This window comes from Rutidosis leptorrhynchoides, unplaced genomic scaffold (assembly GCF_046630445.1).
Source record: "Rutidosis leptorrhynchoides isolate AG116_Rl617_1_P2 unplaced genomic scaffold, CSIRO_AGI_Rlap_v1 contig575, whole genome shotgun sequence".
In the NCBI taxonomy this organism is placed as follows: Eukaryota; Viridiplantae; Streptophyta; class Magnoliopsida; order Asterales; family Asteraceae; genus Rutidosis; species Rutidosis leptorrhynchoides.
Window position 1 is genome coordinate 38,965 of NW_027266797.1, and position 17,913 is coordinate 56,877.

General features: G+C 32.5%; 1 protein-coding gene across 1 annotated transcript; it reads right to left on the reverse strand.

The window, feature by feature from the left end:
- Positions 1-16,420: 16,420 nt before the first annotated feature.
- Positions 16,421-17,445, reverse strand: LOC139884602 (non-classical arabinogalactan protein 31-like). Its single transcript, XM_071868618.1, has 2 exons — positions 17,244-17,445; positions 16,421-16,656 (listed from the first exon to the last, which is right to left on the reverse strand). The coding sequence occupies exons 1-2, from the start codon at positions 17,443-17,445 to the stop codon at positions 16,421-16,423; spliced, it is 438 nt and encodes a 145-aa protein (XP_071724719.1).
- Positions 17,446-17,913: the final 468 nt, after the last annotated feature.

Genomic DNA, 17,913 nt, shown 5'->3' on the forward strand with positions numbered 1-17,913 from the left:
ATAAGTACGTTGATATGTTTCCTAGGCCATATTGAATGCTTTCATGAATCTGCTTTCTATTTTTCTAAACTTCTGTGGTTTATCCACTTTACTAGCTTTGGCTAGTTAGTATTCTGCTTTCTATGTTAATCCATAAATCTTGTGATCTTACCCTTTGAGGGAGCAATTTTAATTACCCTTTTGGTCATGCTTAAATTAGGAATAGAGAAACGTTGTCTTGGTAATGATTGGTTATTTGATTTGATGCATTCGATTGGGTAAGGTTGCCAAATTCCAACTCAGTATTTTAGTTTATTCCTTGCTTGCCAGTCCAGAAATTTCTTTTCAATTTCATGGGGAAAAGTATATCAGCAAAAGTTGGGCATCTCGTTATCTGTCAGCAATAGGAATAGCATCAATCAAAGAACAAAATCATAAGGATTAAACTAAGTAACTAACCACTATTTCAGAGCTCTATATTAATCAAACTCCTGGGTTTTGAGATTGTCATCAGCCAAAAACCTGAAAGATATGAAGTTTCTAGTCAATTTTCCATGCTGCTCGTGCTTTTTCTTTACCAAGTGCTTCAATAAGACCAAACCCAAAGAGAAGGAAGAAAAAAAGTGAATCAACAAACAATGGAACAGCTGCAACCTTCATTGTTACAGCCTCCTTTCTTTGTGAGAATATCTTGCCTACTTTTTAATGTTGCATTTTATCTTTAGATAATTTTATTCTACCTTCTTATTGTTTTCCTTCTCCATTAAAAGTCCCCTGAGATCTCTCTAATTTTATTCCTCTACTACCCTCGTTCTCATCATCGGTTTGCTCCTTCGACAATCACACGATCGTCTCGTCTCTTTAAATAATTCAGAAGGTAAGAAAGTGTGGCTATATGGATGCAAAATTTCTGTAAATTCTCTATTACTGTCACCGCAAGTTCAATTTGTTCAATACCCACAAGAAATTTCATGGTTGATTAAGTATATATTTATTAATTTAATACTCTCGCTTTATCGAGTTAATGAGAATCATGAGATGAAGAAAGGAGTGGAATTTTTTTATTTAAGGATAGAAGTGACAATTTACTCTTCACTAACTGTATATTTTAACAGAGTACTAACAGAAGGGTCTTTTCGTTGTTTTAGTATTCAAAGTAGGGAGGTTTAAATAATTTCAAAGGTTAAGGGGGTAATGGTGAAATACTATATTAGGAATAGAACATGAAATGAGCCCAAGAGGCAGCTGCATATAACATATATTGGCCTCAATGTGTAGGCCCATCCATATCATATCCAGTTGGGCTTTGGCCCATACACCAACGACTAACAAAGCTACAACTCGGGAATATTTTAACAAAAATACAACCCGGGCAATTATAATTTCTAAACAATCCTACAACTCAGAATTATTTAAACGAAACTACAATCGAAAATTTTAGTTTCTAAACAAGCCTACAACTCGGGAGTCGGGAAGCTCTAAATAAGGCTACAACTGGCCAAGTTTAATTGCTACAAGGGACACCTTTGCTCGACGCACGTCTCCATAAATTCCTTTTTTTTTTCTCCTTAACGAGGCAATAGCTATATTTTGGTCCATTATCTTTTATATAAAGTTTATTTAAGTCCTTATCATAGAAGAGGAAATTCTTGAACGTGAAGGAAGGCACGATATTTTCTCATATCTCAGTCAGCATTAAACACACAACGAACTCACTAAAACAGTTATCAAATCCCGCAGGCACAAGGGAAGGCATCAAGGCAAATAGGCAATACTATTGGCATTTCCTTACGAGAAATTTTAAATCAATTGACATTATTAATTACCCCAAATATATGAAACTAATTGAATTATGCGTAAAAACGACGATTACTCGTTAGGTTATTATGTTCGATATTACGAGGGGTTACAGGCCGCCGGGTAATCGTATACCCGAAAAAACACCGAGAAAAACTAAAATATATAGGAACTTTTATTTCCTCCATAGATTACAACACAAATTAAGATGTGCAAAAATAAAGGAATTAAAAAGAGATTTATAAAATGATCACACACTCTCGATCTGCATCAACCCTTAAATGTATTCGAGTAAAACTATATAGATCACATACTTAAAACATATATGAACCAAGACAAGACAAGACAAAGGAATATAATAATCGAAAAGAAAAAAAAAAATGAAATAGCATGTTCTTTCTTCGTTAATAAATTAATTAAGAGGAAATTGGAAATACATCATGATGCATGCACGAATTTTTTTATTTCGAAAGATGAGTTTAGAAGAATTTTTTTCCCTGGCATGTAGGTGTTTGTTTCCGAATGATTATCTTTTGGTATGAATTCTTTGATTTCGGAAGATGGGTTTAGAGGATCCGAATTATTGTTGTCTGTCATGTAGATGTTTGTTTCAGAGTGACTATCTTTTGATATGAATTAGAGAGAATGATTTTAATGGTGGATACTATTAGATATATGGGTATATCCCACATCGACCATTCACCAAAGTGTGAATTGATTTATATACCAATCGAGAATTCATTATTCGTTTTTGGATAAAATCCGTGGACATTCAAGATGGTATTAGAGCTCATTGACTAACGTCAAAAATCCTGGACCCTTTCGCTGCTGCAAGTTAACCCAAACAGGCTTGTATTGACCATTCATCAAAGTATAAATTGGTTTATATACCAATCGATAATCCATTATCCTTGATCTTAAATTTTTGGATAAAATCTGTGGACATTCAAGAAATACATGTGATATTTATAGGCAAAGATAATTATTTTTATAGCTAAAGTTAACCGTTTCAGTTTGAAAGCTTGGACATTCAAGAAATACATGTGATATTTCTAGACAAAAATAATTATTTTCGATAGTTAAAGTTAACCGTTTCAGTTTGAAAGAGTTGCAGCTCTCCACGTCAAGGTACTTGGAATTACTTGTAACGGTATAATTTTTACTCTTTGGCACGTAAATGCTTAATATGACAAAGAGTAATGATTAGTAGCCGAAAGGATATGGACGAACATAGTCGTTTGCCCCCTAACCTTTTCACTTTTCGCTTCAATAAACCCTCTTATTTTCTTAACACTTTCCTCCATCATAGAGTTAGACCCTCCCATTAAGGTTTTGTTCACATAGCAAGTCATGACCAATTAAAATGTATACACGTGTCATCGAATGATTTTGACTTTTTAGCGACTCGATATTTTTTAACATGCGAGACGACACATAAACGGCTTGCTTCCATATAGCGCCGCCCTCCTTCAAGCCCAAAGCATCACCTAATTAAGCCCTCGTCAAAAGTATTTACTCCAACCCCTCAATTTTTTAAATTGTAGCCAACTAAACCCTACAGATTGAGTTGAATACGTTGATTGTCCTTCAAATCTTTGCACAATAATACGCAGTCACATACTCAATATCATCCATGAGTGGGAACAAAATGACCACAAAGGCGTAACAAAATGTTCAAAATTAAAAGTTGGCGACAATTAATGTATAGTAATACTCTCAAAATGGCGTTATAGCCACTAAACTGGGGAATCTGGAAAAGAGTGAATAATTTTACTATCTGTGAATCAACAAATTTCAAAGTTGATTTCGTTTAGTTTAGGATTCATTCAATGTAAAATTGACTTTACCAATTATGCAATGATTTACTTTCCAAAGTTTCTCTTCATTTGTTCTAGTATAAGTGACGAAAATTAAAATCTTAATAGAAATTACTTGTAAATCACAATTAGTCGACACTAATGTTTACCCCCAAATATATGAATCTAATTGAAATATGGGTAAAATCGATGATAACTCGTTAGGTTATTATGTTCGATATTACAAGGGGTTACAGGCCGCCGGGTAATCGTATACCCGAAAAAACACCGAGAAGAACTAAAAATATATAGGAGCTTTTATTTCCTCCATAGATTACAACACGAATTAAGATGTGCAAAAACAAAGGAATTAATAAGAGATTTATAAAATGATCACACACTCTTCGATCTGCATCAACCCTTAAATGTATTTGAGTTAAAATATATAGATCACATACTTAAAACATATATGAACCAAGACAAGACAAAGGAATATAATAATCGAAAAGAAAAAAAGGAAAAAAATTATGAAATAGCAGGTTCTTTCTTCGTTAATTAATTAATTAGGAGGAAATTGAAAATACATCATGATGCATGCATGAACAATAATAATAATAATATTGTAAAAATATTACTATTAATTATCATCTCTTCATGTTCTTTTTTTACGAAGTGAACCTTTTGCAATGAGCAATGGCAGTGCAAGGACGACGGTAAGGGTTAATCTTCTTGTTCCTCCTACAGTCATAGTAAGACGATCCTCGACGATTGCATGGAGTCATACCTTTCTTAAGAGCTTCATAACTAATATACCTTCTTCCTTGACGGAGTTGTCGATGATTGATCTCCGAATCCATCATTATATCGGTATCGTCTTCGACCAATAGCTGTTCCGAGCCATATCTTGATACGTTAAGCAAAGCAGTCGTCGTTTCGATCGCCATGGCTAAGATCAGGAGTGAGAAGATGAATAACAACTTGGAATAACCCATTTTCGAGATCTCTCTGATCTAATTGTCTTGAACAAAAGAATTATTGGAATTTAATTTTTTTGATCTTGATCAATTAGGCACGGCTACTTCTTCCTGATAAATGGAGCTAATTAAGAGGTTGTTGGGGACAAAACAATTGAAGGATGAGAATGAAGCAATCCATTTTATGGCTCTCGATTTTTTGTTATTCAAACCTAATTTTTGTTTTTTTGTGGGTTGCCCTTTTTTTGCTCCCTTATTTTTCTCTCTTAATAGGTCTTGGGTTCTAATGTTGGTAAATCATTGTTTGCGTAGGATAATTTTATAAAAAAAAAATTATTGTTTGTGTATTTTTTTTAATTTGGAATTATCTATACTCCTTAATTATTTTTCTAACCAATATATCATGTTTCATTCATTCATTTTTATTTATTTATTAAATAATAAAACTTTTTTTAAAAGTAAAAATAATGCTAATACTTAAATCTATCAAATTTTGAAACTCAAATAAAATTTGAGTCCGTCAAGTTAAGACAGTCAATATTCTCTAACTTAAACATCACAATGTAGTAATATATAATTGACAAATAATCAATTTGACATATTAAAAGTCATTCTGCAAATATATATATATAGCATGTGCAAACTCTAACCTAAAATTTAATCAATTTTGAACCTAAAATTTTTTAAATGAGTTCAAACTCTATATCAAAAATAAATCTAGAACCGCATAACCAAATAATCCAGTATACCATGATTAACCATCAACAAAAATAGATATACTACGATTAAAAATAATAAATGATCTTTTTTATGTTAAAAGTAATAAATTATTAAATGATAAGAAGAAATTTACTTTATCAAAAGAATAGCGGAAATTCAAAATGCTTATTAACTTTATTAATAGTACGCACACTTTTTTTTTTCTTTTTTGAAGAACTACACTCATCTTCTATAAAGTACTATAACCTAAGAAATTAATTAATCAAAAAATTAATTTATTGACATGCATACTTTAATTACCTGCACGAACAAAACTTGACTAGTAAAACCAAAAACAAACATCAGTAATAGTAAACATAGTCACTATTATAAAAACTCGTCAAACATAGTCACTATTATAGTACTCATCTTCTATAAAGTACTATAACCTAAGAAATTAATTAATCAAAAAATTAATTTATTGACATGCATACTTTAATTACCTGCACGAACAAAACTTGACTAGTAAAACCAAAAACAAACATCAGTAATAGTAAACATAGTCACTATTATAAAAACTCGTCAAATTTATTAGATAAAATATAAAACGAAATTATCTTTTATTTTGTTTAATGAATTCGATGTGTTCGTTGTTTTATCTCGATCAAAACTATCATTTTTCCTTTTTGGTTGGAGACAGACATCTCTAGCACTTGACGGCTCCAAGGGAAAAAGCGTCAACGTCTTACTAGGGCCCACTATTCGGCGTTTAGTCGCCGGGAAATGATGATCGCTAACCGCCTTCTCTTCTGCCGTAACGTCCAAGATGCCTGCCAGTTGACCAGCATTGTTGGGGGCCCACCATGGTCGGTTAAACGGGTCGGACATAAGACTTATGGTATTGGAGGTTGTTCGCTTACGACAGCGTTCGGGTCTCGGTGGTGGCGGGTATGGTAGCTGATTGGGGACGGTGTTGGGTTTGGGTCCGGGTTCGGGTCGCCCGGTTAGCATTTGGACAATGTTTTTGAAGGAAGCAGAGTCAGTTTGGACAAAATAGGTCGGGTAATGAAACGGGTCGTAAACTTCGGTAATTGTTGCGGTGGGTGCTGGCGGCGTGTAGCGAAACGGGTTAGTGGTGTTGGCGCGTGAAGGTGGAACGCCGAAAAGTGAGCTCAAGGGAAACTGATGGGTGTTGTTTTCCATCTGTTCTGTTTGGTAGTTAACAGAGATGGACTGACGGAGAAGAGATTATTGCTTTTGTGTTTACACTCACGCGCTACTCTGCTAAGCGTTACACACCTTCAGTTATTTTTCTTTTTGAAACTGAACATCCAAGTAGGAGCTGATATTTATATAAGAAGAAAAGTAAGATCAAGGTCAATTCCATGAGAAAAACCTTTTTTTTTAAGTCAATAAAAAAATTCATAATAATTAGAGCAAGTTTATGTATATGCCAAAAATAGATTAATTGTTATTTACTAAATAACCATTGCTTAAATATTACAGCCATGATTTTCATGTTTGGTACAAGATAATCACAGCTATATACATTACAAAAAAATGGGTTGGGTACAAATTAATAATCACAGGTAATGGTAATTGTAAATTTTCTTTTCATAAGTATGTGTTTTGCCTGGTACTAACTCCCAAATGAAAATAAATGATATTTTATATTTTACATTTATTTAAATATAAATGTGCCAGTGAATATTACTGACTACATATATAAATTTAAAAATATGATCTATTTTGAGAAATTTTTAATACTTATTTTAAGCATTTTAAATATTATTTAATAAACATATATATTTCATTTTATTATGTTAAAATATATGTTTTTTTTAACTCTGTCAATAAGCCAGCTATCAACTGTCAACAGTCTATATACAATATATATTGACTGGCATACCGTAATTAGATTAAAAATATATATTATATAATTTATAAACTACACATTAAGATACGATTGTGTTGACTTTTAAAAAAGATACGGTCGTTATATGGGTACAAGGATATAAACTTCTATTTTGAATAATTCATTTTTTTATATATATTTCAACAAATCTTATCCTATCAAAATTTAGTGGCACGTTATTTTCTCTTTCGAGAAGTCGGGAGTTCGATTCTAGCGATGGACATTGAAATTTTATGAGTAGTTTGTAACGTGAATTAAAAAAGAAATTTAGGATCAATTTAACCTTTTCTCTTTTATAAGGATCAAATTAACTTAGGATAAACTATATAAACCACCTAAGTGTTGACGTTTTTTTTACAATATACCCCTTGTGTATTGTAATATATTATATTATTCCCTGCCTTCGGATGCCATTAACATTTTTCTGTTAAAGGATGTAAAAAGTCGACAGTCCAAGTACACACCGTTTACAAATAAAGCTATATATTCGACCCTTACTCTCCGTCAAATTACACTAACGGAAAGGGGGAAATGTTGCGTTGTCCGGCCGATATCTGAGGGGTGAATACAATGTTTAGAAAATAAAAGGGTTGTATTGTAGATTATATAAAACTCAGAGGAAAGTTTGTAATTTATCCTAAAATTAATCATATCATTTACAGCCTTAATTTAGAAATGTTGCAGTGCAAATAGTTTTTCCACCTTTTACTAAAACCATATAAAAAAATTTCCATCTAAATTCTTAATACGACTTCTTCTTTTTTTTTTCCATATCTTTTGCATTTTAGATAGTTATAGCGAGGATTTCATCTTAGGCATTTTAATTAGCTAGTTATTTTTTTTTGAAGTAATTAGCTAGTTAATTATAGTTATAGAAAAGTGCGAAAAAATTAATAAGGGGAGATAAATTATCGATTTAGCTTTTCAGAATCAACAGCGATGTATTCATACATTAGACCAGCATATACTATATTGTTATTCTCACAGAATTTGTACAGAAGAGAGCTTAATTAGCCAGGTAGGTAATTAAGTCTTTTCCACATGAATTTTATTATAATTACTATATTGAAAAACAATGATCGATGGGTCACTTTTCATCATGAACTCGATTGTTTCCATTATTAATATTTTGTCTGAAAAAGCAAATATAACTTCAAAATAAAACTTATTACTATACTTATTATCAGAACATACGATATTATTATATAACTTATTATTCTTATTTCATTAAATATGCACCCAACATATATATGATATGAGCACATACTTATTATCACAAAAGCTGCCAATACATGATCAATATATATGATCAATTAATTAATTACTCAAGCGATGAGCTTTCTTGGGTGAGAGGGCATGTAAGGTGGCTGAGCCTTAGGAGAGTGGACCCCAGGAAGGTTACCATGGTTGTGCTTCGGCGGGTAAGCCACCGACGACGGCTTAGGAGAAAGATGGTTATGGTTGTGGCCGCCGTGCTCCTTTGATGGAAAAGGAGATTGGACTGGAGAAATAAGTCCATGATGGTGGCCACCAGGAAACGACTTTGGTGCATGAGCCGGAGCGCATGGTTTCTTTGTAGGGAGGAGTTGTGATTTTTCATGACGGTGCTTCCCGTCGCCGCCGTGCTTTGGTGCATGAGCGGGAGCTAAGGGTAATTTAGAGCTTCCTCCTTGAAAATGCGATCCAGCACTTTTGTGATCATGACTGAAAACAAAAGCGCTAGAGCAGCTGAGTAACACTAGAAATGAAACGAGAAACATAAGCTTAGCCATTATTTTAAATCTTATTTGTGATATGAATATCGCTAATTAAGAGATGATGAAAATGATGTTTAAGATTATGTTATTTATAGGAACTTAATCCCTAAGGCCATGTGGTTTTTGCTCTTAAAATATGTTTTTTCTTCCAAATATCCGGCCGTGCTTTGGGGCATTTCTTAATTGCTATAGAGACTTTAATTAATTCTTAAGGGAGTACATGTGTATTAATTTGAATGGCAAATGAAATGAATCAACTAAGTTTTTATATATTAAATTTGATCTAGCTTCGATTGAGTGATTTGTATATCTATATGTTAAACGAATATGAAAAATTAAATTCGACGTCTTATAAAAATTTTGATTTTTTTTTTTTTATTTGGTTCAGTGCCGGTAGTATGTGAGTATGAAGGAAGCTGCAATGTAACGTAACTATAAAAACTTTAGACAAATTTTGCAACTCCAGTGATCGATCCATTAAGATATCTACTCAGCTGAAGCTTCTGCAATCTTCATGGGGATTTCTCTCGCATCTTCTATCGGTGCAACGAATGCCATCATCGAATCGGACGTTTTTATGGTCATTAAAGCTATAAACTCTCTCGACATTTGCTTTTTATCGTGCCGTGAATTTATTAACAACATTAGAGAAATCTTATGCCTTATTTTAATTCATGTCTTTTTTATACACCGCTGGAGGTAACAATGATCGTCTTGTTTATTTGATTGCTAACTCTAAAACAAATGAGAGAGGATGATTGCCAACCTTCGCATATATATCAAGTTATCGATTTCGACTAAACAATGTGAAAACCCCTCTTAAATTAAAAAAAAAAAAAAAAAAAAAAAAAAAAAAAAAAAAACACGTGAGCATTAATTTTATTGTTGTATGTTTAACAGTTTAACCCACGCTAGTTCTTTCTTCCCGCCTAACAAGAATTTGTAGACATGAATAATCTCTAAGAGTTTAATTTGAAGATCGAGTACATAGTTCACACTTCAAACTCGATCACATTTTAATTTATTAAAATCTGTCCTTTTTCAAAACAGAAAAGAAAAGAAATGTACATGATTAACCGATCATGCATGTACATTTATTAAGGATGTTCTTTATATGTCTGAAGCATGTTCCGTCTTGTTCTAAACATCTTTTAAAAACGTATTTTTTAATTAGAAAACGGCAAAAAGAGGCAATACAAATACAGAACGAACGCATCTAAAGCAATATATAATAGCTTGAGTTTATTACATCGTCACAGGAAATTATAAATGTGTATTAAAAAACAAAAATATAAACATTTTATTGAAAATTGTGGCAAATGTAAACATTTGTAGTCATTTCGAAAATATCATTTTCGGAACGAGTATTCATTAATTAGGTGTAGAGATAATTAATTAGACGGTTCCGAGAATGTTATTCCCGAATGAGTTTTTTTTTTTTTTTTTAATTAATCACAATTAACTTGTCTCGAAAACTTCGAAACGATTTTTATATTTACGTCTTAAGGTTGAAGTGTATAAAAGTGGTGCACCCCGTCATTGTCCATATTTTTTATATTTGAATGAAAACAGAGGCAGGATTATCGTAATATAAGGACATCATGGTTTGGAGCCAACGATGTACATGTGCCAAAAAGTCAAACAAAACGTGAATCAATTGAATGAAGCATTTTTATTCCGTATTTTTTTGTACGGTATATTATTCTAGATTCTAATAACAAGGAACCTGGTATGCCAACTGATTTTTTGAACAGAGTTGTGGACAAAAGATTTTCTTCCTCATTAAATATGCCATTTGTTGTCAAGTCTTAAGTGTAAAATAGAGCTTATCTTAAGTCATTATACGGTAAATTATGTGAAATACACTTAAGTGTACAATAGAGCTCATCTTAAGTGTATATTATTCTAGATTCTAATAACAAGTCTTAAGCATATGTCATTTGAATCAATAGAGCTCATCTAGCACAACTGCACAAGAGGCAGAACCGCAGAAAGGAGCTTCAAAACCGACCCGACCCGACTGACCGAATAGCCGATTTAAACGAGCCCTAACTGGAATCGAGTATGAAATTATGCCCATATCTGTACTATCTTCGTGGCCCATGAAAACAAAGATTAGCCCAAATATGTATGGGCTAGATGGTAAGAAAAGTATCAATTGGGCTTATATAGAAAAGATTGTGAGGAAGATATGGGCTTAAAAATGAGTGAAGCCTTTTGTTTCGTTGTGTTTGTTAGTCAAGTGTATAAAGAAAATTATCTTCAAAAAAAAAATGTATAGAGAAAAAAAGTTACTCAAGTCGTGTTTGTTTGTGGTTAATATTTTCGTTTCTATTACATTATTATTCATAATTGTTTAATATTTTTTTTATACTTAAATTTTATGATTCATATTATTATATTATTAGTATTCTCTCCGGTCCATTTAAAATATAGTATAATAAAATTTATGTTGGTCAATGTTTTAAGTGTCGTTTTATTAAATCAATATATATTTTATATAATTTTGCTAGTCATATTCTCCGTATAATCCACTTCGTTATAGTCTAATAATTTATGTAATTAACAAGGATGTATAAATCATTATATTGATCAACTAATAATTTTATTAATATTAATTCGTAATTTTTATAAAGCGTACTTAAAGTTGACCGAGGGACCAATGAACTGAAATATAGCTAAAATAACACTATATAGGGAATTTCTCATGCATCTTGAACTCGATCATTTCCATTTCGCATCGGAAAAAAAAAAGGAATAATCAAACTAAAACTTTATTAATGTGTTGCACCCAACAAATGAGTACACACTCATAATTAAAAAAACTGCAAGTACAAATGATATCAATTTAATTTAAACTCAAGATGATCAGGGAATTAAGTAATCGATTAATTAGTCTGATTTGAGGCACTTAGGCTCAAATGCAAATGGTCCAACAGTGTAGAGGTAGACTGTATATCCCTTATAATCTTTGTAAGTCTTGGTTAGCTTCAATGGGGCACAACAGCTCCAAAGTGAAGATTAGAGGCTAAGTTGCAATTTCTGTTTGGTGACGATACCAATGAGACTCTACACTTTCGTCCCCATTCTTTGAAACACTCTTCGGTATAATGTAGAAATATCCATTTTCGTTCGTTTTGCTTTCTCTTGAAATGGTTTGCCTTTTTTAAAGCAATTCAGGCTTACAGTAGCTCCTACAATTAAAAAGAGAATTTATTAATTAGCAAATAAATATTGTTAGTAAAAATGGGTTCTAGAATCATATAAATTTCTTTGAAGTTTAACATTAGATTTCATTCATTCTCACTAATATCATGTTGGATCAAAGTTGCTGCCTAAACATGCAAATTATTACAATCGAAAAAAATAAATAATTTAAAATTGGAAAATGGGCCAAAGCATGAACCACCCGATTTCCTAATCTTCCAACAACATCGAAAGAACGTGAATTAAACAATGCTTAACTAAATGTTATAAGTTCATCTAACAAAATCATATCTAGTGTATTTTATAAGAACCTATCACATGATATATATATATATATATATATAGGATGGAGTTGAAAGCCGAAAAAATCGAATTAACGTGAATTAAACCAATGCTTAACTAAATATTATAATCTCATCAAACAAAATCATATCTAATATATTCTATAAGAACCTATCATATGATATATATACAGGATGGAACTGAAGCTTGAAAGATTATGAGATTATTTACGTAAAAATTTAATATTTAATGATTATGTGTTCAATTTTTTTTATAGTTAATTTATCTAATTTATACTAAAAATTTAAGGTTTTTTTTGAAGTGGGGTCCAGTAAATACTAACTGGCTCCGTCCCTATGTATATATTTGTAAATTAATATATATATATATATATATATGAAGTAGCTAGGTTTAGAAACTGACCACAAACGGTAGTAGCATTTGTGAGAGTGGGAAGACCGGCACATTTGCAGTAAACGACGCCATGAACCGGCACGTAGGACTTGTTGTTGACATTTTCGCAGATCGTTTGTAATGAATTCCGTCGCAAGACTTTCTAAAACACCTTCTGAGTCCCTAACTTTTCCAGCAGATACAGACAGGTCCTCCTGTTTTAGACGATGTGCAATCTCGTCCTTTCTGCAGAAACACTTCTTTTCGACACTGCTCGATCTTTCAATGCACTGTTTTGCTCCATTCTTCTTTGAAAACTCTACTAGCATCTTGTAGAAGCTTTCCACGATCGAATTGTCAAAGACGGGCTTGTTTTCAAATGTCTGCTTCTCTTTCAAGTTTGATTGCTTTTGCTGGAAGTTATCTTCAACCTTCAATTTCTTCCTTTCTTTCTTCCCAGCTACAACCTGTGCTTCAGTGACCTCAAGCACCTTGAGATGACCTACTCCAACACATGTAAGGTGGCCGAGCCTTAGGAGAGTGGACCCCAGGAAGGTTACCATGGTTGTGCTTCGGCAGGTAAGCCACCGACGACAGCTTAGGAGAAAGATGGTTATGGTTGTGGCCGCCGTGCTCCTTTGATGGAAAAGGAGATTGGACTGGAGAAATAAGTCCATGATGGTGGCCACCAGGAAACGACTTTGGTTCATGAGCCGGAGCGCATGGTTTCTTTGTAGGGAGGAGTTGTGATTTTCATGATGGTGCTTCCCGTCGCCGCCGTGCTTTGGTGCATGAGCGGGAGCTAAGGGTAATTTAGAGCCTCCTCCTTGAAAATGCGATCCAGCACTTTTGTGATCATGACTGAAAACAAAAGCGCTAGAGCAGCTGAATAACACTAGAAATGAAACGAGAAACATAAGCTTAGCCATTATATTAAATCTTATTTGTGATATGAATATCGCTAATTAAGAGATGATGAAAATGATGTTTAAGATTATGTTATTTATAGGAACTTAATCCCTAAGGCCATGTGGTTTTTGCTCTTAAAATATGTTTTTTCTTCCAAATATCCGGCCGTGCTTGGGGGCATTTCTTAATTGCTATAGAGACTTTAATTAATTCTTAAGGGAGTACATGTGTATTAATTTGAATGGCAAATGAAATGAATCAACTAAGTTTTTATATATTAAATTTGATCTAGCTTCGATTGAGTGATTTGTATATATATATGTTAAACGGATATGAAAAATTAAATTCGACATCTTATAAAAATTTTGATTTTTTTTTATTTGGTTCAGTGCCGGTAGTATGTGAGTATGAAGGAAGCTGCAATGTAACGTAACTATTTAGGCAAATTTTGCAACTCCAGTGATCGATCCATTAAGATATCTACTCAGCTGAAGCTTCTGCAATCTTCATGGGGATTTCTCTCGCATCTTCTATCGGTGCAGCGAATGCCATCATCGAATCGGACGTTTTTATGGTCATTAAAGCTATAAACTCTCTCGACATTTGCTTTTTGTCGTGCCGTGAATTTATTTAGAACATTAGAGAAATTTTATGCCTTATTTCAATTCATGTCTTTTTTTTATATACCGCTAGAGGTAACAATGATCGTCTTGCTTATTTGATTGCTAACTCTAGAACAAATGAGAAAGTACGATTGCCAACCTTCTTATATATATCAATTGCCGATTTCGGCTAAGCAATGTGAAAACCCCTCTTAAATTAAAAAAGAAAAAGAAAAAGTGAGCATTAATTTTATTGTTGTATGTTTAACGGTTTAACCGCACGCTAGTTCTTTCTTCCCGCCTAACAAGAATTTGTAAACTTGAATAATGACTAAGAGTTTAATTTGAAGATCGAGTACATAGTTCACACTTCAAAATCGATCACATTTTAATTTATTAAAACCTTTCCTTCTTCCAAAACAAAAAAGAAAAGAAATGTACATGATGAACCGATCATGCATGTACATTTATTAAGGGCATGTTCTTTATACGTCTTAAGCATGCTCCGTCTTGTTCTAGACGTCTTGTTCTAGACATCTTTAAAAAACGTGTTTTTTAATTAGGAAACGACAAAAAAAGGCAGTACAAACACAGAACGAACGCAACCTAAAGCAATATATAATAGCTTGAGTTTACTACATTGTCGATGTTTTTATATTTGAATGAAAAAAAGAGGCAGGATTAGCGTAATATAAGGACATCATGGTTTGGAGCCAACGATGTACATGTGCCAAAAAGTCAAACAAAACGTGAATCAATTGAATGAAGCATTTTTATTCTTTAATTTTTTGTACGGTATATTATTCTAGATTCTAATAACAAGGAACCTGGTATGCCAACTGATTTTTTGAACAAAGTTGTGGACAAAAGATTTTCTCCCTTATAAATGAGGGTTAAATATGTCATTTATTGTCAAGTCTTAAGTGTACAATAGAGCTTATCTTAAGTCATTATACAGTAAATTACGTAAAATACACTTAAGTGTACAATAGAGCTCATCTTAAGTGTATATTATTCTAGATTCTAATAACAAGTCTTAAGCATATGTCATTTGAATCAATAGAGCTCATCTAGCACAACTGCACAAGAGGCAGAACCGCAGAAAGGAGCTTCAAACCGACCCGACCCGACTGACCGAATAACCGATTTAAACGAGCCCTGACTGGAATCGAGTATGAAATTATGCCCATATCTGTACTATCTTCGTGGCCCATGTCTAAACAAAGATTAGCCCAAATATGTATGGGCTAGATGGTAAGAAAAGTATCAATTGGGCTTATATAGAAAAGATTGTGAGGACGATATGGGCTTAAAAATGAGTGAAGCCTTTTGTTTCGTTGTGTTTGTTAGTCAAGTGTATAAAGAAAATTATCTTCAAAAAGAAAATGTATAGAGAAAAAAAGTTAGTCAAGTCTGTGTTTGTTTGTGGTTAATATTTTCGTTTCAAGATCAAAAAAAAATATATTTTCGTTTCTATTACATTATTATTCATAATTTTTTAATATTTTTTTTTATATTTAAATTTCATGATTCATATTATTATATTATTAATATTCTCTCCGGTCCATTTAAATTATCGTATAATAAAATTTATGTTGGTCAAATCTTAAGTGTCGTTTTATAAAATCAATATATATTTTATATAATTTTGCTAGTCATATTCTCCATATAATCCACTTCATTATAATCTAATAATTTATATAATTAACAAAGACGTATAAATCATTATATTGATCGACTAATAATTTCATTAATATTAATTCGCAACTTTTATAAAGCGCACTTAAAGTTCACCGAGGGACCAATGAACTGAAATATAGCTAAAATAACACTATACAGGGAATTTCTCGTGCATCTTGAACTCGATCATTTCCATTTCGCATCGGAAAAAAAAAGGAATAATCAAACTAAAACTTTTATTAATGTGTTGCACCCAAGAAATGAGCACACACTTAAAATTAAAAATTCTGCAAGTACAAATGATATCAATTGATCAATCATAACTCAAGATAATCAGGGAATAATTAATCAATCGATTAATTAGTTTGATTTGAGGCATTTAGGCTCAAATGCAAATGGGCCAACAGTGTAGAGGTAAACTGTGTATCCCTTATAATCTTTGTAAGTCTTGGTTAGCTTCAATGGGGGCACCAACAGCTCCAAAGTGAAGATTAGAGGCTAAGCTGCAATTTTTGTTTGGTGACGACAATAGTGAGACTCTACACTTTCGTGCTCCATTCTTTGAAACTTTCTTCGGTGTTATGTAGAAATATCCCTTTGCGTCTGTTTTTCCAATCACTTGAAATGGTTTGGTCTTTTTGAAGCACTTCAGGCTTACGGTAGCTCCTATACAATTAAAAAGAAAATTTATAATTAGTAAATACTATTCTCTACGTCTCAATACATGCCTTTTAAGTATGAAAATCGTCTATTTTGAGAATAAATGAAAAATACAAAATAGCATGTACTGTGAGACGAATGGGGTAGTATTTAATAAGAGCCCGTGCGTTGCACTAGATAATTTTTATTGCAAAATGAAATGAATGAAAAATGCTGAATATAGGTTGTACGCCCATGTGTCAAATACAGACTATATATTTTGAATAGATATAGGTAGATAGATTGTTAGGAAGAATGGGTTGACTTCTAGGTATTCTAGGTATTATGGTGTATCAATCTTAAAAATCTCTTTCTTTATAACAATCAAGAGAGAAAGGACAAGATGAAAGAGAGGTCGGGTCTAAAGTTAAGACAAACATATCAACCTAAACGATTTGTATCAAAACATTTTATCTCTCAAGTAATCGGAAACAGTCTAGAGATCATTTAATTTGCATTAATGCTTGTAAAGTTTAGATCGAAAATCAAATAAGTAATTGCAAATTACTCCGAAAATAGTATATACTCCGTATGAATTAGGTTTAGAAACTGACCACAAACGGTAGTAGCATTTAAGAGAGTGGGAATTCCGGCATATTTGCAGGATTTGCAGTAGACGACGCCTTGAACCGCCACGTAAGACTTGGTGGCATTTTTGTGAGCAACCGATCCCGGAGCTCCCGGAGCTGTACTGAAAACCAATGTGGTGGAACTAAGTAAGACTAGAAGAGAAACATAAAAGGCTAGTTTAGTCATCTTTGTGTTATTCAAGTATGAACTTATACTTAATTAACTGAAACTAATTAGTAAGAGATGAGCAATGAAGTGTTTGATAGATGGTATTTATAGGAACCTTAATCCGTGAGTTTAGGCGGGTTTTGCTCATAGAACATGTTTTGCTCTCCCCAAATATTCGGACCTGCACTGGGTATTTCTTAATCTGAAGACTTCTTAGGGTTCATATGTGAAAGTTTATGATTATAATTTTTGTTTTCTGATGGTCGATCTTAAAATGTGATTACATGACCCATCCATTTTGCAGTCTACGAGATTTATGTTAGCTATTTTTTTTTTTCATGGCTCGAATCCAGAATCAATTACTAGTACTGATCCCAATCACTTTCATTTCGAAGGATACAAACCAACATAACGAAATTTATTGCCCAATTTTTATTTTTATAATGAAATTAAGATTATTTTATTGAATGATAAATTAATGTCGTC